Here is a 27,969-nt window from a genome sequence, read left to right as displayed (position 1 = left end):
TCTTGTCTGAGGGGCTGAGCTGTGCATGACGTCACCAAGCAGACGGCCGCTGCAGTGTTAATGTGTGTTGCTGTGTGTATGATTGAAGCACTGGCTGAGTGCGAATACAGGCTTGCAAGGGGCCCCATATTCAAACAGAATGGATAGCATTGTATGTAGCGGGCAAGTTTAGCCACTACCGAAACGCAGAGGCAAGCTGATCAGCTCCGCATAGGTGGACGTGTTGGACAAAGACGTTTTGCGGTGGTTGTGATTTTTTTGGGTTTATTTTTTAGCAACAGATCTCTGCCGCACAAAAACCGGACCCAGAGAAGTCTGCTGAACTATGGCATATCGGCTTTATAACCTCGTATCCAACAGCCGTATCGTGATTGGGCTGTTTGCGAATTTACTGTCTTCCATCTGCATCGTGTTTATTAACAAATGGATCTATGTGCATCACGGCTTCCCAAACATGACCCTCACGTTGATACATTTCGTGGTGACCTGGCTGGGTCTCTACGTGTGCCAGAAGTTGGACGTCTTTGCCCCGAAAAGACTCCAGCCCACCAAAATCATCTTATTGGCGTTGAGTTTCTGCGGGTTTGTCGTTTTTACCAACCTGTCCCTTCAGAACAACACGATAGGCACTTACCAGCTTGCCAAAGCGATGACAACCCCCGTGATCATTGTGATCCAGACCGTCTACTACAAGAAGACGTTCTCGAGCAAGATCAAGCTGACGCTGGTAAGTGAAATCAGTCTGAAATGGGCAATCTAAAAAGAAAAGTTACAGTATGCACCGCGTAGGTTTTAAAGTGTCTTCATGAAAAAGTTAAGGGCATTCAGTCACAACGTTGTTAAAATAATGTACAGTAAGGCAGGAACTACCTCATAGTGTGTACTGTAGAGGGGATTTAAATATAGGCTGGTGTGAAGGAGTAGCCCAATCACTTCAGTACTAGAACTGCCCTTGGCCTCTGCTGACATCTGGCAAAACAAACATAATTGTTAAAATAAAAAACAAAATCTAGATGTTGGCTAAAACATGACCCATGACTTGGAGGATAGTGGTGCCTCCCCTACCACATCCCCACACAGTGTGTACAGAGGGAATTGTGTTGAAGTTATTTTGCTGGATTAAATGTTGAACTGCCTACTTCTGCTACTTAACCACTTCCTGCGGTCTTGGTCAATATCCTGCTGCAATTGGACACTGTCACCGACAGCACAGGAAGTGATTGGCTGCCAGGAACCTGCTGTATATTGAATGTTTTGCACTTCCCTTTGGAGTTGTGTGTTCTGTCTTACAGATTGTATATTGAATGTTTTGCACTTCCCTTTGGAGTTGTGTGTTCTGTCTTACAGATTGTATATTGAATGTTTTGTACTTCCCTTCAGAGATGTGTGTTCTGTCTTGCAGATTCCTATTACACTGGGTGTATTGCTGAACTCGTACTACGACGTGAAGTTCAACTTCCTGGGAATTCTCTTTGCTACCCTGGGGGTCTTTGTCACTGCCCTGTATCAAGTGGTGAGTAATGATGTAAAGCACTGATTGTGGAATGAGTGATGATGTAAAGCGCTGATTGTGGAATGAGTGATGCAGTAAAGCGCTGATTGTGGAATGAGTGATGCAGTAAAGCGCTGATTGTGGAATGAGTGATGATGTAAAGCGCTGATTGTGGAATGAGTGATGAAGTAAAGCGCTGATTGTGGAATGAGTGATGAAGTAAAGCGCTGATTGTGGAATGAGTGATGATGTAAAGCGCTGATTGTGGAATGAGTGATGAAGTAAAGCACTGATTGTGGAATGAGTGATGAAGTAAAGCGCTGATTGTGGAATGAGTGATGAAGTAAAGCGCTGATTGTGGAATGAGTGATGCAGTAAAGCGCTGATTGTGGAATGAGTGATGCAGTAAAGCGCTGATTGTGGAATGAGTGATGATGTAAAGCGCTGATTGTGGAATGAGTGATGAAGTAAAGCGCTGATTGTGGAATGAGTGATGAAGTAAAGCACTGATTGTGGAATGAGTGATGAAGTAAAGCGCTGATTGTGGAATGAGTGATGAAGTAAAGCGCTGATTGTGGAATGAGTGATGAAGTAAAGCGCTGATTGTGGAATGAGTGATGATGTAAAGCGCTGATTGTGGAATGAGTGATGCAGTAAAGCGCTGATTGTGGAATGAGTGATGAAGTAAAGCGCTGATTGTGGAATGAGTGATGCAGTAAAGCGCTGATTGTGGAATGAGTGATGAAGTAAAGCGCTGATTGTGGAATGAGTGATGAAGTAAAGCGCTGATTGTGGAATGAGTGATGAAGTAAAGCGCTGATTGTGGAATGAGTGATGATGTAAAGCGCTGATTGTGGAATGAGTGATGCAGTAAAGCGCTGATTGTGGAATGAGTGATGAAGTAAAGCGCTGATTGTGGAATGAGTGATGATGTAAAGCGCTGATTGTGGAATGAGTGATGAAGTAAAGCACTGATTGTGGAATGAGTGATGCAGTAAAGCGCTGATTGTGGAATGAGTGATGAAGTAAAGCACTGATTGTGGAATGAGTGATGAAGTAAAGCGCTGATTGTGGAATGAGTGATGAAGTAAAGCGCTGATTGTGGAATGAGTGATGAAGTAAAGCGCTGATTGTGGAATGAGTGATGAAGTAAAGCGCTGATTGTGGAATGAGTGATGAAGTAAAGCGCTGATTGTGGAATGAGTGATGAAGTAAAGCGCTGATTGTGGAATGAGTGATGAAGTAAAGCGCTGATTGTGGAATGAGTGATGCAGTAAAGCGCTGATTGTGGAATGAGTGATGAAGTAAAGCGCTGATTGTGGAATGAGTGATGATGTAAAGCGCTGATTGTGGAATGAGTGATGATGTAAAGCGCTGATTGTGGAATGAGTGATGATGTAAAGCGCTGATTGTGGAATGAGTGATGAAGTAAAGCGCTGATTGTGGAATGAGTGATGAAGTAAAGCGCTGATTGTGGAATGAGTGATGATGTAAAGCGCTGATTGTGGAATGAGTGATGAAGTAAAGCGCTGATTGTGGAATGAGTGATGATGTAAAGCGCTGATTGTGGAATGAGTGATGAAGTAAAGCACTGATTGTGGAATGAGTGATGAAGTAAAGCGCTGATTGTGGAATGAGTGATGATGTAAAGCGCTGATTGTGGAATGAGTGATGATGTAAAGCGCTGATTGTGGAATGAGTGATGATGTAAAGCGCTGATTGTGGAATGAGTGATGAAGTAAAGCGCTGATTGTGGAATGAGTGATGAAGTAAAGCGCTGATTGTGGAATGAGTGATGAAGTAAAGCGCTGATTGTGGAATGAGTGATGATGTAAAGCGCTGATTGTGGAATGAGTGATGATGTAAAGCGCTGATTGTGGAATGAGTGATGATGTAAAGCGCTGATTGTGGAATGAGTGATGCAGTAAAGCGCTGATTGTGGAATGAGTGATGCAGTAAAGCGCTGATTGTGGAATGAGTGATGAAGTAAAGCGCTGATTGTGGAATGAGTGATGATGTAAAGCGCTGATTGTGGAATGAGTGATGATGTAAAGCGCTGATTGTGGAATGAGTGATGATGTAAAGCGCTGATTGTGGAATGAGTGATGATGTAAAGCGCTGATTGTGGAATGAGTGATGATGTAAAGCGCTGATTGTGGAATGAGTGATGATGTAAAGCACTGATTGTGGAATGAGTGATGCAGTAAAGCGCTGATTGTGGAATGAGTGATGAAGTAAAGCGCTGATTGTGGAATGAGTGATGATGTAAAGCGCTGATTGTGGAATGAGTGATGATGTAAAGCGCTGATTGTGGAATGAGTGATGATGTAAAGCGCTGATTGTGGAATGAGTGATGAAGTAAAGCGCTGATTGTGGAATGAGTGATGATGTAAAGCGCTGATTGTGGAATGAGTGATGCAGTAAAGCGCTGATTGTGGAATGAGTGATGATGTAAAGCGCTGATTGTGGAATGAGTGATGATGTAAAGCACTGATTGTGGAATGAGTGATGAAGTAAAGCGCTGATTGTGGAATGAGTGATGAAGTAAAGCACTGATTGTGGAATGAGTGATGAAGTAAAGCACTGATTGTGGAATGAGTGATGAAGTAAAGCGCTGATTGTGGAATGAGTGATGAAGTAAAGCACTGATTGTGGAATGAGTGATGAAGTAAAGCACTGATTGTGGAATGAGTGATGAAGTAAAGCACTGATTGTGGAATGGGTGATGATGTATGAAGTAAAGCACTGATTGTGGAATGAGTGATGAAGTAAAGCACTGATTGTGGAATGAGTGATGATGTAAAGCGCTGATTGTGGAATGGGTGTATACTGCCGTAGACACAGCCTAGAGCGAGCCTGCCTGCAATGAAATTGGTTTATGAATATCTGTGTGTGTGTGTGTGTATAGAGTGATAGAGAGTGGGTGTAACCATTCACCTTCTTTACATGATGTTTATACAGTAGTTTTGTGATGGAGGTGTGTATCGTTCTGCTGTGATACTGAACCAACAGCACAACATGTAGTCCACTAAATTATTCTTTAATAATAATAATAATAATAATAATAATAAGTGATTATACCAGTACTCTATCACATTCCATATTTGTCTTTGAACAAATTATTTATATGAATGATCCTTTGATGTTTTTGCACATCTACAACACCGATGTTGTATGGAGATGCATGCTGTATGGTTGTGTTGGTGTCTCACTGCCCCTGGCAGGGTAAGGAGTAATGCCTGTGTCTGTGCCCTCCTGTCTTTCCAGTGGGTGGGAGCCAAGCAGCACGAGTTGCAGGTGAACTCCATGCAGCTGCTGTATTACCAGGCGCCCATGTCCTCTGCCATCCTGCTGACCTGCGTGCCGTTCTTTGAGCCCTTCACTGGGGAGGGGGGGGTATTCGGGCCGTGGTCTGCCCCCGCCCTGGTAAGGCTTCTGCTTGTTTCACACTAGAGTGGTCTCACACACAATCACACCAATGTGCACTGCAAAGGAACCTATTAGTAGCCAGATGGAGGTTTTATTTATTTATTTATTTATTAATTTTTGTAGAAACTCTTTGTTTTCAGAATCTGTGCAGGGATGGAAGTAAGCAGTTTGATCAGTTCCTGGTTTCACTGTGAGTTTAGGACGACACACTTTAGCTCTACACTGTGACTAATCAAGCTTGTAGTAAAACCTGGAACGGGTGAAACTGCTATGCAATCCCTGCTGTGCCTGGTTCGTTCCCCAACCCTCATGCATCTGCACACAGTTTCAGATCAATCCAGCAGGGCCGTTAGCAGTTGTAGGAGTCGCACAGCTTTCATAGAAACATCCAAGCATACAGCTTGCCTTCTTGAAACATTCTGGAAACTTAATCCCTCAGGACACTAATCCAAGTTACAGCAGTGATGTGCTTCACTGTGAGTGAGCGCTGGGAAATGGAGAAAGTCAGACGCTCCCATTGCCTCCCAGTTTGAGGTTAATGAGATCTGCACGAGCCTATGGATTCCCAATAGCTTATCTATCCTAGCTCAGGTGTGTCTAATTAGGCTCACGGTAAAGCCTGGAATGGCTCACATCACTTTGCAATGGAGGGTCAACTTGCGCCACTGCTGGTTGCTGGAGTCCTGGCATATGTGACGGGCTGTGTGTGAATAGCACTGCATGATGTGTCCATGGTTAGTACCACTGAACTAAGAGCTTTCCTTCTCATCGGTGAGCTGATGGGAACTGTATTTCACCTCCGGAGGATAGGTTGTTGCTATGGGAGCTGAGCTTGAGCTGCTCCACACAGAGCTGCAGTAAATGTGGGTTGTTGTGATTTTTTTGAATGTTTAGAATCTGGCTTCTACTTGACAAAGGTGTTGATTTGATAAACCAGGGATAAGCAGCAGCTGGATTTATTTGGAACATTTTGCAGTACTAGACAACCCCCTTATTTCCAGTGGTACTCCTGGGATAACCACGGATACAGGGAGATGCTCCTGTGCTGTAAAATGCTTCAGGTTGATCCACCTCTAACTCAAGCCCATTTGTGCTAGTGGTGACATTTAGTAAACGTATGGTGGGGACCGTTCACTGCCATTCACTGAGCTTAGCCAGGGCTTCTCTTGTTAAAGGCTTAGTGACTGAGTCGGGACAGATGAGGTGAATTCGGAGATGAGGCTTGTTCATGGGCTCTCTTGGTAAAGCTAAAGACCTGCCAAGCTGTTCAGATGAATTATGGCACGACAACTCCTCAACCTTGTCTGCTAGAGCTACACATTGTGCCCACAAGCATCCCTACAGATAACGGACTGGGGCTGAGTTGCAGAGTAAGTCCACTGCTGTGCTCTGTTCAGCAGTACCCTTGTTCAGGGCCTGTATTGATATGTTCGCTGCGTGATTCAGCGCTTGTGCTTATTATGTAGTTAACTCCTCCTGTGTCACTGCTCTGTGCTCAGGCAGCTTTGTATAATGATCTCAACGCTACAGTGGAGCTGTGCCCTGTTTAAACAGCGTTTAACCTTTTCATCGCTCTGTGTTTGAGCGGTGAGTTCATTGCAGCTGCAGTGATCAACACGGTCCTGTATAACGGGTTAGAATGAAGGAATAAAGAAAATCGCCTATAGGTAGACGGAATAAAATGGCTCTATCAGATAGTTTGTATTTGTTTGTGTCGAAGGGAAATGGCGTCACCATTCCTACACAGTGTCAGATGTGAATCTGGAACGTGTGGTTTCAACTTTTACCCTGTGCGGCACATAAACCCATATACTTGTTGTTTTCTTTTGTCACAGGGCTACTAGCATTTGATCGCCTATAGATGGCGCCATGGGGGGGGGGTTAAAGAAGCAGAGGGATCAAGGAACGGGGTCAGTTGTTCCAAACTTACTGATTAGAAAAAGGTTAACTGAAACTCAGTCAGTGAAAGAGTTATTGTTTTGTTTAGTTTTTTCATCAAATGGCTCACAGCAAGTAAAATAAGAAGGTAAGTAATCAATGTGTTCCTGCACAATAAGAGAGTGTGTGTGTAACAGCAACTCTTCCTCTTCATTTGTAGGGCATGGTGCTGCTGTCTGGACTGATAGCGTTCCTAGTGAACTTGTCCATTTACTGGATCATTGGAAACACCTCCCCAGTCACGTATCCTTTTTTTTGGGGGGGGGGGGGACGCGGACACAGTTCCTTCTTCCTAAGAGTTGTTAATACTGGAGGTCTTTCGATGTGTTGTGCTGTGAAGGCCACTGTGCCACTCAGAAAATGAATGTTAAAACCGGGCTGTGCTTCGGTCACCCTGTTAAAGCTACAAATCAACACAGTACAGAAGCAGCCTTGCTACTGCAAGTGAGTTTCTCTGTTATCTCTAGCATACGTTTGTCTGCTGTAGCCGCTGTAACAGGGAATCTGGTTCAATAACGACTGACTGATTCTAAAAGTACAGTATTATTCTTGAGTCCCGTTTCTCCCCAGGTGGCTGCTGCTGCTTTTCCTTAACAGTGGTGTTCAGGTACAACATGTTCGGACACTTCAAGTTCTGCATCACCCTGCTGGGCGGCTATGCCCTGTTCCAGGACCAGCTGACCCTCAATCAGGGCATAGGGATCCTGTGCACGCTGGCTGGGATTCTGTCTTACACCCATTTCAAGCTGAGCGAGCGAGAGGAAGGCAAGAGCAAGCTAATGCAGAGGCCCTGATCTCAGTGTGTCTTTGACAGCTAACAGAAAGGCCTCTGTCACCAACACAGGAGGAGCAGTGGAAGTGTCTGAACACAGGGTGTCCTCACATTGTCTCATAACCCAAACGGACTGGCCACAGATCTGTGACAATGGGAGGCTGGTCTAGAATCTACAGTCCTAGCAAACTGTGACACGCTCCTTTACGAGAACACGTACTGCCGAAAGTGGCAGTGTGTCAGATGAGTGAGCAATGTGTAAAATGGAAATTTTATAGAAAATGATTTTGTTTACAGAGACTGGAAGAGGAACTATCGGTGTGATATTTTGTACGGTACTGATGGAGAAGGGCAAAACATTTCATATAAAGAAAGTGTAGCTGTTAGTCGGGAACTAGGAGTATAAGGAGTGTATTTAACCAATAGTGTGCTTGTAGATCTTACAAAATGATTATGATGCTTTTATGTTTTTTTATATATATATATATATATATATATATATATATATATATATATATATATATATAATAAAACACACGTATACACACACTGATATGTACTCTAATACATTGATTCAAATGTTCAAATTGAACTGAAACATTGAATATTAAATTGAATTGGAAAACCTGTTTTTAGGCGCTTTATGCAATAAATGAATTTTTTTATTACCACCCAGTGAGATTGGGCATTTTGTTTGGTTTGGTCTGAGAAAGTCCCAGATAAACAATTTCTGGAAATATTCAGTCTCTGAGTTATTCAATCACTTCCACGTTGTCAAATGATGGCTGTTGAATGGAGGCTTTGTACGGGGGATTGATGCGTAATATGCTTTTATAACCAAATACACAGACCTAGCAGAGTTTAAAAGAGGACGCTATTTAGAAATGATTAAATTACTACTCTGACACACAGATAGGATTCAGGAGCTGGGTTGCAAGTTCCAATCTGGAACCTCAGTTTAATGGTTCAGGGGTCTCAAGCCTGTAGGATTGCTGTACACTTTAATAATGCTCCACACAGAAGCATATTCTTTATTAGCACTACACCTGTATGCGGATGCCCGAGGCTGAGTTAGCCTGCTGGGTACTGGAATCTCACAACCAACTCTTTTTTTTTGCTGGTTAATTTAACAGACAAGCCTGGAGATGTGGGACCAAAAGAGGTCTTGAGATCAGCTGTGCCGGTTATTGTGAAAATCCCAGGCGCTGGGGACAGATAAGAGTACGTACTGAGCGACTGTGAGGAAACCTTGCACGTGACCTAAGACTCCATACTGACCCCTGCTGGCTGAACTGTAGAATGCTACCTTCTGAGGAGTCTGTGCCTGGGTGTTTATGAGTTGCTGCTCCTGTACGTTCTGAGTGTGTGTGTGCCATGGGGACCGACCCCTGTAACAGGCTGCTTAAATCATGTCCCCCTGATAAATGAACTTGCTTGTAATTGATAAGTTTGTTTAACCCTTTCTGCCCTGGGTATGTTCCCGTACATATTCAATACATGTTTTCTCAATGCCAAATATTTTGGACACTGGGCAGCAAAGGGTTATAGAAGTTTTCACCAAGTTATTAGCACAAGCACCATCATGATTTCCCCCTTATCTTCTGTTAATGATCACTTTAAAAAATGATTGTCCTTTTTAAAGAGGGGATGAGGGCTGTAACTTTAAACACTCATCCCACATGAAAGAAATGAATCTGTATGATCAGATAGGTGAAGTAGACACGTTTCATCTAAGACTTTGTCCTCCACTTAAGAAAAAAGGTTCTCTTACTAGTTTTAAAACGTCTTTCTCCGGAAAACAACATGGGTGCAAACTTAAACAGCTGGGAGGTGGAGTCGAATGTATTAAAACGATGCTTCACAACTCTTCACTAACACTGTCATCAGCTGAGTGGGGTGGGATAACAGGAGCTGATGACAGTGCACAGAGGCAGCAGTGTTTGTGAAGCCTTCACTGAGAATGAACAGACTGTTCTCTTTCACTAACCCCGCCTGGCTGCTTGCTGGAATGTGCAGGTTTTGGGAGCAGGTTATGCAAACTGATCTTTTTTTTTCACAGTGGCCTGTAAAGAAGTTAATGACAGTTATTTTATGATTTGTGAAAGTCTTTCCCTGTGCTGAATGCACCCTCAACTATAACCACAGTCCCTTGTGTGTGTACTGTTACAGTAAGATGTACATCATGTTACAATATACCCTTGCACAATGTAGGGGCAATGAAAGGAAGGCATTGTCACCTTATTTAATATCTATAAATTGTGGTAAGTCTTGATAGAATATTCCTGTTCTCCAAATAATATACAGGGTGATTAGAAAGTAGGTTTACCACATCGGTGCATGTTGCATGGTGCATGGTGCATGGTGCGCTTATGTGATAAACTTACTTTCTAATCACCCTGTACTATTATTATGGTACTCAGTATGTAGTATTGTATTAACATTGCCACTTTTGCTTTTGTCATAAGTTCAGTACCTGAACTAGGAGCAAACATGTGTGGCATATTCACCTCAACAAATACTACAGGGCATAAAATACCAGGGGTGGAAATAAGCCTCCCATTGCATAGCGGTGTGATCCATTCCTGGTTTTACTATGAGTTTAATCAGACACACCTGAGCTTGTTACCTACACACTGCAGCTAATCCAGCAAAATTCCAGCAAAACCTGGAATGGGGAAACTGTTATGCAATAGGAGTCTTATTTCCATCCATGCAATATAATTAGGAGTTCTATATGAAATAAAGACAGATCTAGTTATAAAACACAAACAGCTGGTTTCATGATTAGCACTGCTGCTGGACTTTCTTACTTAAAGTAACATTAGGTTGTCCAGGACTAGTGCTAATCAGGGTCTGTGAAGGTGTTGAAAAACAAAGTACATTATTTCAATTGTTTGATCAACCTCAGCACTTTTTATTAATACATACACCATCACAGAGTTGTTTTCTAGCTATGGATGGAATAACAGTTTACTGTGCACTTCATATAGAATGTGTAGTTTCTGAAACCTTTCAGTACAGTCAATGTCAAGTGATATGATTATAAATAGACTGGCCTATTCCATTTCACCTCACAGGGCTGCATTTTTAAATGCTTCTTTTTCAATATATTGTGCTTAAAAAAGCAAGTCAAACAAGGAAGTAACATTGGCAAGTTGTTTGAACATGTGGGAACAAGTCACAACATGCTTTGGCTTCAGAAGCCATTCCTAATGCACAGGCTGTGGAGCTGAGTCAAACATAAACGCCTGAGTCATCTCTACAAGCACTAGCTGTCGACTGAGTCTGTAGCAGAGGCATGGGCCAGACTGAAGCTTGCCATAATACACCATGATATCCTGAAATGCCAAGTCCACTAGTGTGAATAGCATCATGTTTGCATGTTCGTTCTCTTTTGACAAGGGCATCCATTTTAATAGATTGTTTCTGTATTCCAGACCTATCATGATGGCCTGCCGCACCTGCAATAGCTACTCAAGGTGGTGTCACATTTCAACAGTTGTGAAGACAGTCCAGTGTGATTGACAGCCGGAGTAAGCCAGCTGATGTAGCTGTTCTCCTGCTCTCCTGCCTTGTAGAATTGGAACAGCATCTGGGAGAGATTACAGATGGCTGATACCTCATTTAGTATTCAATAGCTACTACTGCCAGTATTCCTGCAGGATCTTGTGAGTTAAATGAGAGCTGCAGTGTTCACTTTTGTACTGTTAATACAATTCCTTGCTGACTGCTGTATGCATTGCTTTATTTCATTGTTAACTTCTCTGGGCACCCCCTTCACAGCGTTAGCCAGCCAGTTTGTTTACATTGTCTTAAATTGGAGTGTCTCTAGGAGCCCAAACAAATACTCAAATACTCCTTTGAATCACATGTGCTTCTTTTAAACACCAAGCTATTTTGTTTCTCAAGTTTACTAGAAGTTATTTTTAGATAAATACATTTTGAATTCATCAATTTCAGATAGAAACCATGGAAACACACACAAAAAAGCATTGTTTTAGTCACCCAACTATAAACACGTTATGGAATAAATATTTTATACAAAAGTGCAACGGGTTTACCTGTTTATATGAACCAAATATTCATACATCCCTTCATGGATAGCAGAGTGGGATGAAGGTTGTGTTTCACCCCTAGCCCATACACAGAGTGTAGCAGCTGCTGCTGCTGCTTGTTGAACTGAGCTGCATCTAGGTGTGGGGGGGTAAAGTTTTTTCAGCCCTGGGCCTCCCTCTCAAACATTGATTGACATCTGTGCCACACAGCAGTTCAGGGTGGTGCTGTGTGCTTGTAATGTGTACACTAGGGGGCTAAACTGACCTAAACCAGCTGCAAGCAGCGGCCTTGAGGGGCCAGTAGAAAGTAATGGTTTGCAGGGGCCTGCTGCAGGTCCTGATTTTGCTAAGCGACTGTTGTCTCTGGAACAGCAACGTCGATCACGTGCATCCGCTTAACCAGTGAAATGTTAGGTACACACACACACACACACACACACACACACACACACACACACACAGGTAACCACTGGGAGACATGCTCGTGTTTCAGGGACAGGGCTTTAGTTTTGGACAGTTAGTGAACGGAAGGCAGCAGGTGTTCAGAAGCGCTAAAGCGTGTGAAGCACACAGCTGCCCATTCACAGCCGCTTCACGACGTTCCCCGACTTCCACAGATGACTGATTACACGGGGACAAGTCACAAATTACAATGCCGCATGCAGGCTTCAAACTCATTATTACAATAGCCTGTGAAATGCAGGTCTGGTGAAGTGTTGAAGTTTGTACCAAACGAAAAGAATACGAATGTACTTGTATGCGTGATATAAGGGCAAAAGATATTTAACACATTTGTTTAACTTATTTACATAATACTCATATTTTGAATGCCCAGTGTGTAATAATTTGTATGGAAAATGATAACGACAACTGTTTATTTGTAGACTATTAAAAATGAATACAAAAAATCAATCACCCCTCGTCCACTTGAATGAAGCTCTGAAAGTGAAGTTTCTGTTACGGCCACTAGAGGGAGCGCCAGCCAGGAAACGGCTTCTTTGTGAAAGTGGTTTTCATCTCGTTACTCAAAATTCGGGGTACTGTGTTTTGTTTTTGTTTGTTTGTTATATATATATATATACACACACACACACGCATATTTTACGCGTTTCACATTCACAGCAGATAGGATTTAGCAGACCGTTTTGAGCATTGTTTAACATTTATAAGCTAAGCTAATTATACCGCCACAGGCCTCACGAAGAAGGCCTAATATTAGGCTAGAGCTTTCCTGCGAACACAAGCCAGACAGGGACAGGGAAGCTCGGCAAGCTGAGGTAAGACAAACCCCTGACGACTGTCAAGTCCTTTAAGTTATTTTTATGTACAAGCCAGGCGTTTTAAAGGCAGCAACGCGTAGCATTTATGTACGTCAACAATATTTTGAATACATTTTGCCGCTATTATTTGTAGATATGAAGTAACTGATACAGGTTGTAAACAAATCGTGCTTTTGCTATTGTTTGAATGTATATTAACACGAATCGGCACTTAACATAAATCACAAGTTCAGCTTTTTTCATAATTTAGTGATAGGATTTAAAACACGTTTTAATATTGTTTATTGTTATATTAGAAAAAAACCCATCGCAGATAAACTCAACTCGTGAACGTGTGTACTGTTTGGGTTTAGCGATGTAGAATGAAAAAGAAACCAGGCTGATAAAAATATTTTATATCTTGCGAATGCAATAAATGGTCAATATGTGGAGTAAATACTTCTGTGAAGATTTGAAAACTGACTTGCAGTTCGTTCAACTTGACTACAAATATAGTAAAGGCAACAAAAATGTCTCACGTATGGTAACAAAACCTCACTGAAATTTGATAATAATGTGACTAAATAAAACAGAGTGCAGAAACTAGTTCTCATCACTTCTGGAAGTAATGGAATCACATTGACGAGTGCATGTAGTGATTCCCAGTACATTCTCCAGCTATCAATATTTAAATGTCAATTAGATAGAAATCGCACGCTGTTACTTTAAAAAGGGACGTGGCTTTTTACAATTAATTTCAGAAGGCTAACGCCCATTTTGATTAGTAATAATAGAGGGCGGTGTGTTGTGCAGTAACATAGCCATTACGATGTTATATTGCGATTTTTACGCGTGTGATGTTTGGGCATGTCGGGGCACATCGTAGCTGCACCAGCGGTCCCTCTCCACCACCGAGTTCCTGCGCTGCTGTGTCGGCTCCAGTGATAAGTGAGTCAGCACTCGGGCTCCAATCATGTTGGAACATGTTACACCTCCAATTCCCAGAGCCCAGCATTCAATATAGAGAACAGCAGGGAGAGTCTAGCCCAGACATGTCCAAGCACGGCTATTTAAACCCGAGCAAACGCAGGGAATAGGTCTGCATTGCCAAGGAACGTATAGGAGAAGCACTTTATGTACAGTTCAGAGTAATTTATGTATATCGTATGTTCTAATTTTAAAGGTAACAATCTGTGCTTTTATTATTAAATTATGTTTTGTTGTTTTGAAAAATGCAATGCAGCATTTTACAGTTTAATTTTAAAAAAACGCAGGAGTGTTCTGTGTATTTTGTGATTTGTGTGTGCATTAACTGTTTAACAATGTGACTGCATGACAGATGTATAATTAGCAGGGATGGTGTGTTTTCTGCAAATATTTTTTGGCATTTGTTTTATTGTTTTCTGTTGACAGGTATCACAATGGCAACCTCAACAGAAAACTGCTTAAGCAATTCACTGATAAATACACCAGAGAATGAAAAACTGGTAAGTTTTGATGTTTGATGTCACATGAATATGTGTTTTTTTTGTTTGTTTTTTGACATGGTGTTTAATGTAGTTCTGCATGTTTCGATTGCAGGTGAAACCGAAAGCGCAGCTGCTTTCATTGCTCCGCTGCGGCGGTGCAGAAAAGGACATTTTCACAATGAAAGAGGTGAGCAGTGATGTAGCACAGGAGGGGAGCATGCATATATTAAAATGACCGAAAACCAGGAGCTCAGGGACTCGCAAACTCAGGCTGAGCCTGACAAAATTGAATGTTTAGCCTTGCTATGTTGGTTATGTGAATTTGCACTGCAAAATATTTCACTTCCAAATATCTTTTTAGTTTCTGATTTGCAATAATATGCAGATGTGTTGGTTGTTAAAATGTATAACATTTACTTTAAGTATCTCTCTAAGAAAAAATTATTCAGATTAAAAAAATACATATTTTCATTTTTACATAATTAAATTTTTTTTAAAAGTCAGTCTTAGACTGGTACTGCACAATACTTTGTGAAAATACTATTACAAGGGATGCATCCCTTGTAATAGTTTTTTCACAAAGTATTGTGCAGTACCAGTCTAAGACTGACTTTTAAAAAAAATTTAATTATGTAAAAATGAAAATATGTATTTTTTTACTCTGAATAATTTTACAGAAAATAGACACCAACATGTATCCTTTAATTTTTTTTCTCTGATGACTGAAAGCAGGTTTGAAAAGGGTGTCAGGCATTTCATTTGAGACCTTTAATATCACATCCAAGGTACAAAATAGACTGCAGTGCATTTACTAGGATGACAGTGTGCTTTATTAACACATTTTTTAGTAGTTTTCTTTTAAAACTGTATTTCTATTGTTATATTTGCATTTTAGGTTATGTTTTACCTGGGGCAATACATCATGGATAAAGAGCTGTATGACAAGAAACAGCAACACATAGTCCACTGTTCTAGTGATCTTCTAGGAGACGTTTTGGGAGTACACAGCTTTTCTGTGAAAGAGCCACGGTACGTGTAACGCCGTACCAATGTAAGTCTGTTATTGGTTTCCCAAACAGTGCCACGAAGATCAAAGTACTTTATGCTGTTGAGCCCACTTATTCCAAGTGGTTCATGGGAGACCTCTAGCTGACACAAGGAGTTACTGCTCCTCAGATTACAGACATGAGTGACTTGGCACAGCTTTCAGGTCCAAAGCTTAATGCATGTCTTGTTTAACCCTTAGCAGTGCATTTATTCAGCGCCTGTAAGGTGCATCAAGTCCAGTTTATTTTCACATGCGCGGTTTGTTTTACACGCACTGTAAGTCTTTTTTTCACAGTAAAACAGGTTTATATATATCAACAGGACACTCAGTACTGCATCTCCATCCAAGCCCCACCCCTTGTTCGCTGTATTTATCACATACCTCTTCATAGTAGTGCATACTGATAAATCCTGTGCTGGTTACTCATTTTATCACCAAACTCCTCAATAGTGTGAGCCAAGTCATTATTTTATTACTATAACATCTCAAAAAGCTCAGCAAATGTCTGTGATATTCTCTGAGCGCTGGATCCAAAAGCAGCAGTCTTTTTTTTTTTCTGTGGTGAGGACCATTGAAAGATTTTCTCTGCTTTTTCCGGAGAAAAAACGACCTGTGCTTGACGTCTTTTTGATGACGGATAGGGTCTGACATTGAACCGGAAAGGGAAATTTGTAACGTTGGACCTGGACCCACACAGAACTACAAAGGGTTAACATTTGTCAACGTGTTGTTTTATGTTTTTGTTTTCCAGGGTATTGTATGCAATGATCTCCAAAAACCTGATAGCTGTCAAAAATCCAGGTAAGCATTCATAGAAAATTCTGACTTGCTGTTATTCAGAAATATCATGTCTAAAGGTCTGGGCTACTACTGACAAGCTGATGTTAGTTAAATTGAATGATTTTTAGGTTCATGTTTTCTCTGTCTTTTATGTTTGGTTCCTACAGATCTCCACATAGCCATAACAGAACCCAGGTGTCAGAGTGAAACAGATAGAGGTCCAGAGGTGAGAATTCTTCATTAAAGCTCGTAATTTTGCATAAGTTGTGTAAGTTTTCTTTCTGATTGTATTTAATACAATTGCAGATGTGCAGGATTTGGACAAAAACTGTGAAACTTTTTTGTTTCAACAAATTAAATATCTGATTTGTTTATTGGTAAAATCATTATCTATATATGCTGTGATACCTTTTCCACGTGCATATTACGAAAAACCTACCGTGCCTCTCAAATTACAAGAATTAAGTCTGTAAATCTGTTAGATGTAACTTACAAATAACCCAAAGCATGAAGTACAACATTAAATCATTTGTCTGGTTTTATTGAATATAGAAATGTTTATCCACAAACAGTGCATAAGGTCTCATGTGATGTTTTGCTCTGCACCAAATAGCCCCACAGAAGATCACCCTGTCCCTTTAGCTCCTTTGTGGAAAATTCCAGTTATGCTTTATTGGGAGTTCAGATTCCAGAACAGCAAATCATGTTACATTTTAACTAGCTGCAATAATGTATCTGACATAGTGGTTTCCAACTCTTGCTCACTAATTGATTGAGTCAATGGCTAAGGATCAGTGAAGTAATTTAACACTTGATTGGAACAGTCTTGGATTGGAATGGACCTGAAGGCATTTGGGTATCACTGATCCAGCAGTTCCACACCAGTATTTGTAGATAAACCTTATTCTTCAGAGTTCAGTCCTGTGTGACCAGGTGGTTTCCCAAGGCTGTGTAGGACAAGGCAAACAAGCAAGGTGTATTGCAGTTTACAACAACATGTAGATTCTACTGTATTTTGTTGGCAAAAAGGGAGTCACATTTCTAAACATTTTTAATGAAATATCTTCTAGGTATCAGGCATGGATTCCAATGAAGAGAATGGTACTGCATGTAGTCCAGCTACCTCTGGAAGGAGACGTCGGAAAAGTAACGAATCTGGTGTGGTCATGTAGAGATTTATTTTTATATAATATAATCTTTATCAGCAGGTTGTGCTTGTGACCAGGCCTATCTGCATCACAGAGATTCTTTTTTTTTTTTTTTTTTTGCGATATTGGTAGTAGAACCAGCGTAAGAGGCTAATTTCCTAGACCCTTATGTAAAGTTGAATGCAGTGGTCTAGTATTGAATTTTCAAATTGAATTCATTAAGTTTTTTGGTTTTGCAAGTGTTTATTCATAAAAAAAATAACTTCCCCATCATAACAGAAACTTAACTTCAATACTTAAGTCTTTGCAGTCCATTTATTCAGCGCTTGTCAGGCGCGTCAGGTCCAATTTATTTTCACACGCGCTGTTTATTTCACACGCGCCGTTTTAAAATATTTTAATTTTTCAGAGTAAAACAAGTTTAAAAGGCATTGAATAGCAAAAGGACACTCAGTACTGTAACTACAGCCAAGCCCCACCCCTTGTTTGCTGTAGTTTTCACATCTTTATAGACATGCATACTGATAAATCCTCTCCTGATCACTCGTTTCATCACCAAACTCCTCAATAATGTGATCCAAGTCATTATTTTATTACTATAACATCTCAAAAAGTTCTGCAAATGTCTGTGATATTTTTTGAGCGCTGGATGCAGAAGCAGCTACCTTTTTTGTTATATCCGTGTTATCTCTGTAATGCATGGGGCTATGAGATAAGCCCTTTTTTTTCGGTTTCATTCAGCTCTTATTGGTCTCACTCGGCCATTGAAAGGTTTTCTCTGCTTTTCTGGAGAAAAAATGACTAGAGACCTGTGCTTTACGTCTTTTTGTGGGACAGGGTCTGACATTGGACTGGAAATGGAAAATTGTAATGTCGGACCTGGTCCCACATAGGACCGCAAAGGGTTAAGTCAAGTAACACACTGATATAAACAGACATTAAGAGGTTCTTAATGGTGACCTGGTAAATGTGTATATTATATGAATACACAAGACCAGAGTGTTGGTATAATTCAATTAAAAAAAACAGTGGACAAATTGTCAACCCTGTAGGAGGATAAGGAAGTGTGAAATGTGCATATAGGAAGCTTGCAACAATGAACATTGCAACATCTGCTTCACAGACAACACATCTGCAGATGACGATATTGATGAGAAGGAGGAGAGTGAGCAGCGTAGGAAAAGGCACAAATCTGACAGCATCTCACTTACTTTTGACGATAGCTTGTCTTGGTGTGTGATTGGCGGATTACGTCGGGGGCACGGGAGCTGTGAGTCGTCCTCGGATTCTCCCACTAATCCTGTAAGTGAAGTGGAAAATTGTAATCTTGGATTTATTCATTGCCAATTTATATAAAGAAATAATAAAAGAAAGAAAAACAGTTAACCAACTGGAATAACGCAATAATGCACTTGCAGCTCTGTTAAACAATCCCAGCCCTTTGACAGTATGATTCTGTGTACCAGTAGTCAAGTGGTTCACATATTTTTTGCAGGTTATATGGCAAGGTATCTTAAGAACCCCCTCCCCCCCAGGAAAAAAAAATTAAATGCAGTTTTGAAAGAATCTTCTCTGTTATCTTGTAGGAAGCTGACATTGTTTCCGGCAGTGAAGACTCGGACGAAACTTGGTTCAGCCAAGATTCCGACTCGGACCATTTCAGCGTGGAGTTTGAAGTGGAATCTGTTCACTCGGATACTTACAGTCAGAACGAAGAGGCACAGGAGCTGACTGATGAAGATGACGAGGTTTTACGTCTTTTCAGTACAGCAGTAATCGGGCATTACCCAGCATGACATTGGGAAAGATGAAACTCAAACCAGTGTATCTTTCACAGGTTTACGAAGTCACCATCTTCGAGGCTGAAGATGACTCCTTTGATGAGGACACAGAAATTTCAGAAGCGGTAAGTTGTCATGTTGAAAGTGACACCAGGATGTTATCAGTTGCTTCCAGTGATAACGGGGGTGTTCGAGTGGTGCAAGTACATTTTCATGGCACCTGTAAAGTATCTTTTATATCCTTGGCAGAGACTATATTCATTGCAAACGTTCCTTTTTTATTTTTAGGATTACTGGAAGTGCTCAAAGTGTGACGAACTCAACCCACCTCTTCCGGGCCGATGTCATAGATGTTGGTCACTCCGTAAAGACTGGTTTCCAGAATTCAACAATCCCAAATCCTGGAACGCAAAGTCAGCTGCCCTGGACAAGCGAGGTCTAGAGGAAGGCATTGATGTTCCAGACGGCAAGAGAATCATTTCAGATCCCTCTTGCGGATCGACGTTGGACGTGAACAAAAGCAAAGATGTTTGCTCCTTGGAGGATTGCGCAACGTCTGCTTCCAAATCTCAGGAGACCTTGTCCTCGCTGCCATCCACCTCGAGCACCAGTAACAGCCAAGAGGAGACCCCAGAGCTGGAGAGGGAGATCAGTCTGGAGCCCTGCCTCCCCCAGAGCAGCTTGGAGCCCTGCGTGATCTGCCAGAGCCGGCCCAAAAACGGCTGCATCGTTCACGGCAAGACGGGTCACCTCATGGCATGCTACACCTGCGCCAAGAAGCTCAAGAAGCGTAATAAGTTATGCCCAGTCTGCAGACAGCCAATACAGATGGTGGTGTTAACCTACTTTAGCTGAGAGCATGCACAGTAAAGATTGCTATTTTAATATAAACAAATATTATTAGAATTATATGCATATGTTTGAAGGTAATTGTTGTCTGTTGTTTTTTAAATGCATATTTTTCTTCTAAAATTTAAATATTTTAGGAAAATTGTATTGTTAACAACGTAGATGCCTTTTTGACAGGTTGAGATCTCAATTTTAATATCGCTGTGGTTTTGGACCAATGATTGTTTATGGTAACATGTAAATGTCATTATTTTGTGAAAGTGGTATTGCATTTCTCTGCATGTATACACTATTGAGAATACTTGAAGTCGGGGACCATTCTAAAATGTGCCTTTAGAGAACATGCCTCAACCTGCAAATTCGTAAAGCAGTTCTGATAGCTATGATCAGTGGTTCTCATTTATGGCTCTTTCGTTCAATTCAGTTCCATTCCAGAACCTACCATCCATATTTTTAGTTATTGAACTGAACAGTCCACAGCCTTGCTTTGACCTGGGGGGCGCTTCCCTGTAACAGCAGTACTGGTGACACTAAGATCATTCTGCTTCTGAACTATCTTCCTGTGTATTTCCCAAAACCTCTCAAGATTCTCACAAGCATCCATTTGGTTCACTCAAGGGTATAATGGTGGAGGAACAAGTTTAGTCAATTTTGGTTGAAATCTACAACCATGACTAAGTGCTACGTTTCTGAAGATTCAAATAAACTGTTCTTTTTAAAGCAGCCATACACTATTGTCTTATCCCGATTCTTATCCTCCATTGTCATCAGTACAAGTTCCGGAACCACTGGAAACTGAGGGCTGGGGCTCTCTTCAGTATAGGTTTGGTTAAAGTAGCTTTTGGGAAGCGGCCCCCAACTATTTTAATTGCTTCTAAAGCTAGGAGTTCAGTTAAATAACTTGGTTGGAATGAACTGAAAGAGAGACAAGCAATTCCCACTACTGGAGATCCCGGAATGCCTGCTGACATCCAAGTTCTAGAGTTCCATAAAGTGTGCACAGTGATGTTTGAGGAGTCAGCGTGCACAGTAGTGCTGTCAGGGAAAAGGAAAGGGTCGTCAGAAGATCAGTTCAAGGTGTGAGAACAAGTAAGGCCTTTACAAGTGTTTACTTTCAAATTATTTGTGACACATTTGAAGAATACCTGCCTAAGGTGGTGAGTTTTAACTATTGTTTTGAAGTTGGTTTACAATTTCACTGATTTAATTTATTATTTGTGTTCATATGTTGTTTGAATGGCACATTAAATGTATTACTTACATAATTTATTATTTAGGTATAGTATGATCTATGCTTTTCAGATGGCCCTTGGATAATTAGAATAACTGAATTTAAAACTTGTAAATATGTTAAATACAGTAGTTTTGTTGTGGTTATGCAGTTAAAATGCATCAAGTTTGTATTTGATGCAAACGTATTTAGATTTATGTGAATTTAAAGTGTCAAAGCGTTTCTAAGAATATATTTTTTAAGGATTAGAAATATATATAGAGTAATCGAGTTTCTTTGTAAAGCTTTTTTCTGCCCAGATATTGAACTGCAGTATATCAGTTACCCCTCCATGGCAGTGGGTATTGTAGCTAAGCTATTAATCTAGAAAGCTGCAGGCTCCCAGAGTGCCTGTTAAATCTGTTGTTAAAAACCCCTAGAACAGTACTTAATATAATGCAATCTGATTTACAAAATAACATGAACTTTGACAAAAACAAAGTGTTTTAAATTAAGTATAAAACTTAAACACTGAGTCAATTTTAGTATAAAGAATATATATATATAATATATATATATATATATATCCGATCTAGATTCAATTTAAAGCTACAGTTACTGTACAACATTAATAACTTGGCTAATAGTTCTCAAAATAAATTAATTACTTCAATGATATGTTTTTTTTTTTAGATGTTCTTCCCCTAATGGTAGCCTTCTGTTTATGTACATTTCTGCCTTCATATCCCATGTAGAAGGAGCATTGCAAACAATTATAATTTGTATTTTGTATTGGATTAAAAGTCTAAATATTTCACAATACTCAAATAACAGGAAAGGCTCCTGTACATACTGATGGCTTGGAATTCATGGCTCTATATACTAGGTGTTCTGCAGTGTTTGTTTTGGGTATAGTGAGTGGAATTCTGTCTTCTTAATTTAAATCGTTTTAACAAAAAAAGTAATAATAATAAAATAAGTCAATTAACAAGTGTAAACTTGGATTTTATTTTTGCTTTGAGACACAAGTGGGGTTTGGGGTTTGTTGCACTTTAGTAGAACATTCTGTTTACTTATTGTGATCATCGGTATTGGAACCATTTGTAATAAATTCATGAAGATTGTTGTCGAAATGTTTGTCCACTACAGCTGTATACTTTCCCATTGAGTGTGTTAAATGAATGGGTTAGGATTCTCTCCAGTGCTACAGTGCTGTATACTTTCCCATTGAGTGTGTTAAATGAATGGGTTAGGATTCTCTCCAGTGCTACAGTGCTGTATACTTTCCCATTGAGTGTGTTAAATGAATGGGTTAGGATTCTCTCCAGTGCTACAGTGCTGTATACTTTCCCATTGAGTGTGTTAAATGAATGGGTTAGGATTCTCTCCAGTGCTACAGTGCTGTATACTTTCCCATTGAGTGTGTTAAATGAATGGGTTAGGATTCTCTCCAGTGCTACAGTGCTGTATACTTTCCCATTGAGTGTGTTAAATGAATGGGTTAGGATTCTCTCCAGTGCTACAGTGCTGTATACTTTCCCATTGAGTGTGTTAAATGAATGGGTTAGGATTCTCTCCAGTGCTACAGTGCTGTATATTTTCCCATTGAGTGTGTTAAATGAATGGGTTAGGATTCTCTCCAGTGCTACAGTGCTGTATATTTTCTGATTGGGTGTGTTAAAGGAATGGGTTAGGATTCTCTCCAGTGCCACAGTGCTATATATTTTCTGATTAGGTGTGTTAAAGGAATGGGTTAGGATTCACTACAGTGCTGTATATTTGCTGATTGAGTGTGTTAAAGGAATGGGTTAGAATTCAGGACTACCTGTACCTGACGCTTTAGTTCGTTTCTATCAATCGGTTCTTGTTTTGAGTGGGACAGTGGGATGGCATTGTATGTGTAAAAATGGGCAAAGCAAACCTTAAGAATGCATGATCTTATTAAAAATCTATTCCGGGGGTGGAGGTGCAGAATGTACGTGTATTGGAGGCTTTATCAAAAATGCATCTGTTGAATTTCACCAGTCATCCTAAGATGCTTATTTTACTTGGAAGTGTGAGATTTGGATGCATTGCTTGACACGCACAACTGCAGTTAAGGGAAAATCACACCCAAACAGGCTCATAAGTTGCGAGGCTAACTAATGACTCAAATGTAAGTCTGGTAATGCTTTATTTTATGCCATAAATCTGCTAATAAAGAATATTGCGAGATCTGAAGTACTGTAAAACAAGAAATTTTTACGAGCAAGAAATGTTTGCTAATTTCACGTTTATTAAAATTCCACCAAATTAATGTGCTGTGAAATATTATTCATACATTTGCCGTACTGAAGTAACTTACAGAAAATAGATGATGAGTAAGTAGATTCAAGAAAATGCACAGAGTCCTTTTCTTCAATCAGTTGCCAGGTTTATTGAAATATGCAGGGAGTCTGGTCCCAGGTACAGGACAAACACAATACTCAACATTACAATGTTTGCATGACATTAAATACCCTTCTGTATAGATGGTCCACCTCCCCTTTCTCTGACACTTAACCAATGGTCAAGGTAATTTAATTTATTGTGTGTGTCTGTGTGTGTAGTCCAGTGTGACAACCTCTGAACTCAGTGCATTCTTCACACTCCTGGAGACAAAAGGTCCATACATCTGCCTTTTGTTATCTCCTTGCGACCCCCTTTGGTGCCAGTGGGATTATCTCTTTTGATCTCTCTGAAGTCTTTAGACTCTGTTCCCTTCTAGTCCACAGCATTGTTATCTCGTTAGCTTGCAGTCATTGTTGGGCAAGAGTTTGTAGACGCAACGTCTCTATCAATGGTTAGCAGTACATGCAATTTGAACCAAAGTCTGCTATCTGCAATATTAGTCTCTCTTCAGAAAAGAACACCAGTATAGCTCTGCCAGTCCACATGCGTAGCAAACCCCTAATCAATTCTCGATCCATGTTTTCCAACACGTACATTAGAAGAAAAAGAAGCGCTAGCGTTTATTGCAGCGAAAATTTACTTTGAAGGCCATTAGTGAAATTAAATTGCCGCAAAAAAAATCCTGTTTTACAGTAGTTGAAAGCAGTTTGGGGACTTTCAATGATCCATGTGCAAGCTGGTGCCGTAAACATTCTATTGAGATACATCATTCGTATTTACTGACTGTATGTAACAACCATTAATGTAATTAACCGATAATGTAGTAATCCTCTATTGTAATAATTTGCCTATAATGTAATAATCACCGGATAATGTAATAACTTATCAAATAATGTAATATCTGCCTTAATGTAATTTTATACATAATGTATAATATATCCAGAACCTCAATAGCCAAACTTTCCCACCAGGGGGCAGACTTTAACAGTAAGCAGGAGTGACAAAGTAAACCTTCATTTCTTCTGTAAGAATGTGTATCGATGTTTTGAACGGTGTACATTTCCACACTGAAAGAATAGCTTTTAGATAACACATTACAATAATGCACCACAAAAGAAGTGTTTAACATTAACATACAGCATAGTACCAAAACGACCAGGATTCCCCTGGCTGAGTGTGTCACAAAGTTGCTACTACAGTACTGTACTTGAATTACTACCTGAAATGATGCCTTTAATTACTGGCTGCTATCACACTGTATTGTAGCCTCTGAAATGATTCTTGAAGAAAAGATGCTTGGATCTGCAGACCTGGCTGTGTAGAAGCTGGGAGGAACGGAGAAGCATGCAGAGACTGCACAAACACAAGAGGGCACACTCGTGCTCACCTGCTGGTAAAAGTAGGGAGCTTGATTGCTTTGACTGGAAATAACAAAATGCACAAACTTTACATGTACAGTATTTCATTGGGCTGAAAAACAAGGTTAATTAAGCTGCAGATTAATGAAAGTCGTAATTCCTATTCATCATGATCCCTTAATAATAATTAGTTTTGTGGCAGTCACCTAATGGCAAGTTCCCAACAGGATTCTTGTGGTAAAGACAGCAGTCTTATTTACTCTTACGACATGCACCACACAACTAACAAGTGACCAGTCATTGTGCTTTATGGTTTTAACGGTAGGCATAGATATTATTTACTTTTCCTGACAGAATTTGTTATTGCAATAACAGACTGGGTACAACTTCAGCCAGACTTCTCAAGTCTTTCACAATGGTTTCAACTATATCAGTTTTTTTATTCATGCGTCTGAGAAAATAATCCAGGATAAGTAGGGCCCACAAAAAACAAACAATTGTCAGCCTAAAAACTGTATAACCCCTAGCACATCTAAACTAACAGCTCATAATACAGTTAACAGAGTGAGGGTTCCATGTTAACACTCAGCCTACAAACTGTATAATAACCCCTAGAACATCTAAACTAACAGCTCATAATACAGTTAACAGAGTGAGGGTTCCATGTTAACACTCGGCCTACAAACTGTACAATAACCCCTAGAACATCTAAACTAACAGCTCATAATACAGTTAACAGAGTGAGGGTTCCATGTTAACACTCAGCCTACAAACTGTATAATAACCCCTAGAACATCTAAACTAACAGCTCATAATACAGTTAACAGAGTGAGGGTTCCATGTTAACACTCAGCCTACAAACTGTATAATAACCCCTAGAACATCTAAACTAACAGCTCATAATACAGTTAACAGAGTGAGGGTTCCATGTTAACACTCGGCCTACAAACTGTACAATAACCCCTAGAACATCTAAACTAACAGCTCATAACACAGTTAACAGAGTGAGGGTTCCATATTAACACTCAGCCTACAAACTGTACAATAACCCCTAGCACATCTAAACTAACAGCTCATAATACAGTTAACAGAGTGAGGGTTCCATGTTAACACTCAGCCTACAAACTGTATAATAACCCCTAGAACATCTAAACTAACAGCTCATAATACAGTTAACAGAGTGAGGGTTCCATGTTAACACTCGGCCTACAAACTGTACAATAACCCCTAGAACATCTAAACTAACAGCTCATAACACAGTTAACAGAGTGAGGGTTCCATATTAACACTCAGCCTACAAACTGTACAATAACCCCTAGCACATCTAAACTAACAGCTCATAATACAGTTAACAGAGTGAGGGTTCCATGTTAACACTCAGCCTACAAACTGTACAATAACCCCTAGCACATCTAAACTAACAGCTCATAATACAGTTAACAGAGTGAGGGTTCCATAACACTCAGCCTACAAACTGTACAATAACCCCTAGAACATCTAAACTAACAGCTCATAATACAGTTAACAGAGTGAGGGTTCCATGTTAACACTCAGCCTACAAACTGTATAATAACCCCTAGAACATCTAAACTAACAGCTCATAATACAGTTAACAGAGTGAGGGTTCCATGTTAACACTCAGCCTACAAACTGTACAATAACCCCTAGCATATCTAAACTAACAGCTCATAATACAGTTAACAGAGCGAGGGTTCCATGTTAACACTCAGCCTACAAACTGTACAATAACCCCTAGCATATCTAAACTAACAGCTCATAATACAGTTAACAGAGCGAGGGTTCCATGTTAACACTCAGCCTACAAACTGTACAATAACCCCTAGCATATCTAAACTAAACTGTAACAAAACCATGTCATCAGAGAAAACCAGATCTGACAATGAAATGCATGCACACAACCAAGAGACTCTCAGCGGCACAATAAAAGCAGAGCCAGTAATGTTAATAAGCTGTTTTTTTATTTAGGTTCTGAAATAATTGAGGGTTTCAACATGGACTCAGACGGCTCCCGATTTTAAAAGCATTCAGAAACCTTGCTGTTATTACAAGTCAAGTCAAATTGAACAGTTTAATAGCCTGCCCTGAAAGGTGAAAATCAAGGGTATTGCATATCTTTTCATTTCATAGCATGTCATCTGATTGCAGTTTAAATGCAGCTTGGCTTTCCTGTTCACCACTTTGGCTTTTTGAAAGCGAGGGGTCAGAGCTAACGAGGAATTGCACGTATGAAAAGCAGAGATAAGAAGGTCTTGAAGAAAAAAATCTGCTGTGAAGTTCAGTCTGGATATGATTTCTTCATGGGTTGTGTAAAATGCAGCTCCTTATCGTTCTTTTTAAATACAGTATGCATATGCAACTGTGTGTTAAGCTGCTTTGACTAGGAGATTATGAACTGCTCTCCTGTTCTAGTTTTAGACATTTGTAATAAAGGCTAGATCAGCCAGTGTCTATATTAGTAAACTACAGCGGCAACTGCCAAACTGGTGTGTATTTCCATCAAAACAGAAGGAAACCTGATCCAGAGTGGCAGATCACTAGAGGGCGCTGGCTCTTACTTCTATAAAGACACAGGGGCTGATCCAGCCTGTGTTACATATATCTATGGCAGGCAACCAGAACCCAAGAGCAGCTCCACACAGACAGAGACAATGAAGTAGAAATTTGAAGATACAGTTCATGCAGAGGTACATCTCTCTTGCAGTGTCTCTCTGGTTCAGAACATGATCTTGTCTTCCTAAAGCAATAGCATTCCTCTCACCCTCTCGACACAAATAAAACGGTGAGCCTGCTTGTCAAGCCTGAACTGTGACTGCAGCTTTGCGGCTTGATGTCCCTCTGTTGTAAACTCAGTGTGAACTTTTCCCTTTTCTTTTGTGTTGAGAGGGAGAGGGGAACGATTAATCTGAGGGCTGGAATGCTTTTGCTTTTCGGACAATAGGATCATCGTCTGAACTTGAGAGGCACTGTGATGTGTGGAACGAAACACTTAA

General features: G+C 40.3%; 2 protein-coding genes and 1 long non-coding RNA gene across 5 annotated transcripts; all 3 read left to right on the top strand.

Moving 5' to 3' along the window:
* The first annotated feature begins 44 nt into the window (after window positions 1-44).
* On the top strand, window positions 45-8,113 carry LOC121320082 (solute carrier family 35 member E3-like). The gene is made up of 5 exons (XM_041258262.1): window positions 45-727; window positions 1,403-1,513; window positions 4,760-4,918; window positions 7,020-7,102; window positions 7,467-8,113. Exons 1-5 carry the CDS (start codon window positions 326-328, stop codon window positions 7,651-7,653), a joined length of 942 nt encoding a protein of 313 aa, XP_041114196.1. The 5' UTR covers window positions 45-325; the 3' UTR covers window positions 7,654-8,113.
* A 655-nt stretch (window positions 8,114-8,768) lies between these two features.
* LOC121319094 lies at window positions 8,769-11,677 on the top strand. Its single transcript, XR_005950665.1, has 2 exons — window positions 8,769-8,852; window positions 11,069-11,677. It is a non-coding gene; the product is annotated as an uncharacterized LOC121319094 (long non-coding RNA).
* A 983-nt stretch (window positions 11,678-12,660) lies between these two features.
* On the top strand, window positions 12,661-21,746 carry LOC121320080 (E3 ubiquitin-protein ligase Mdm2-like). Of its 3 annotated transcripts, none has more exons than XM_041258261.1 (11): window positions 12,661-12,723; window positions 14,359-14,432; window positions 14,527-14,601; window positions 15,310-15,443; window positions 16,214-16,263; window positions 16,410-16,468; window positions 17,313-17,400; window positions 18,514-18,692; window positions 18,977-19,138; window positions 19,228-19,296; window positions 19,460-21,746. In XM_041258261.1, exons 2-11 carry the CDS (start codon window positions 14,367-14,369, stop codon window positions 20,024-20,026), a joined length of 1,449 nt encoding a protein of 482 aa, XP_041114195.1. In that variant the 5' UTR covers window positions 12,661-12,723; window positions 14,359-14,366; the 3' UTR covers window positions 20,027-21,746. The 3 variants fall into 3 exon arrangements, with proteins under 3 accessions (XP_041114195.1, XP_041114194.1, XP_041114193.1); XM_041258260.1 differs by having other exon boundaries at window positions 12,676-12,963; XM_041258259.1 differs by lacking the exon at window positions 12,661-12,723 and adding an exon at window positions 12,977-14,128.
* The last annotated feature ends 6,223 nt before the right edge of the window (window positions 21,747-27,969 follow it).

This window comes from Polyodon spathula, chromosome 8 (genome assembly GCF_017654505.1).
Source record: "Polyodon spathula isolate WHYD16114869_AA chromosome 8, ASM1765450v1, whole genome shotgun sequence".
Classification (NCBI taxonomy): Eukaryota; Metazoa; Chordata; class Actinopteri; order Acipenseriformes; family Polyodontidae; genus Polyodon; species Polyodon spathula.
Note: the sequence above shows the minus strand (reverse complement) of the source record. Positions and strands in the feature narration are given on the sequence as shown.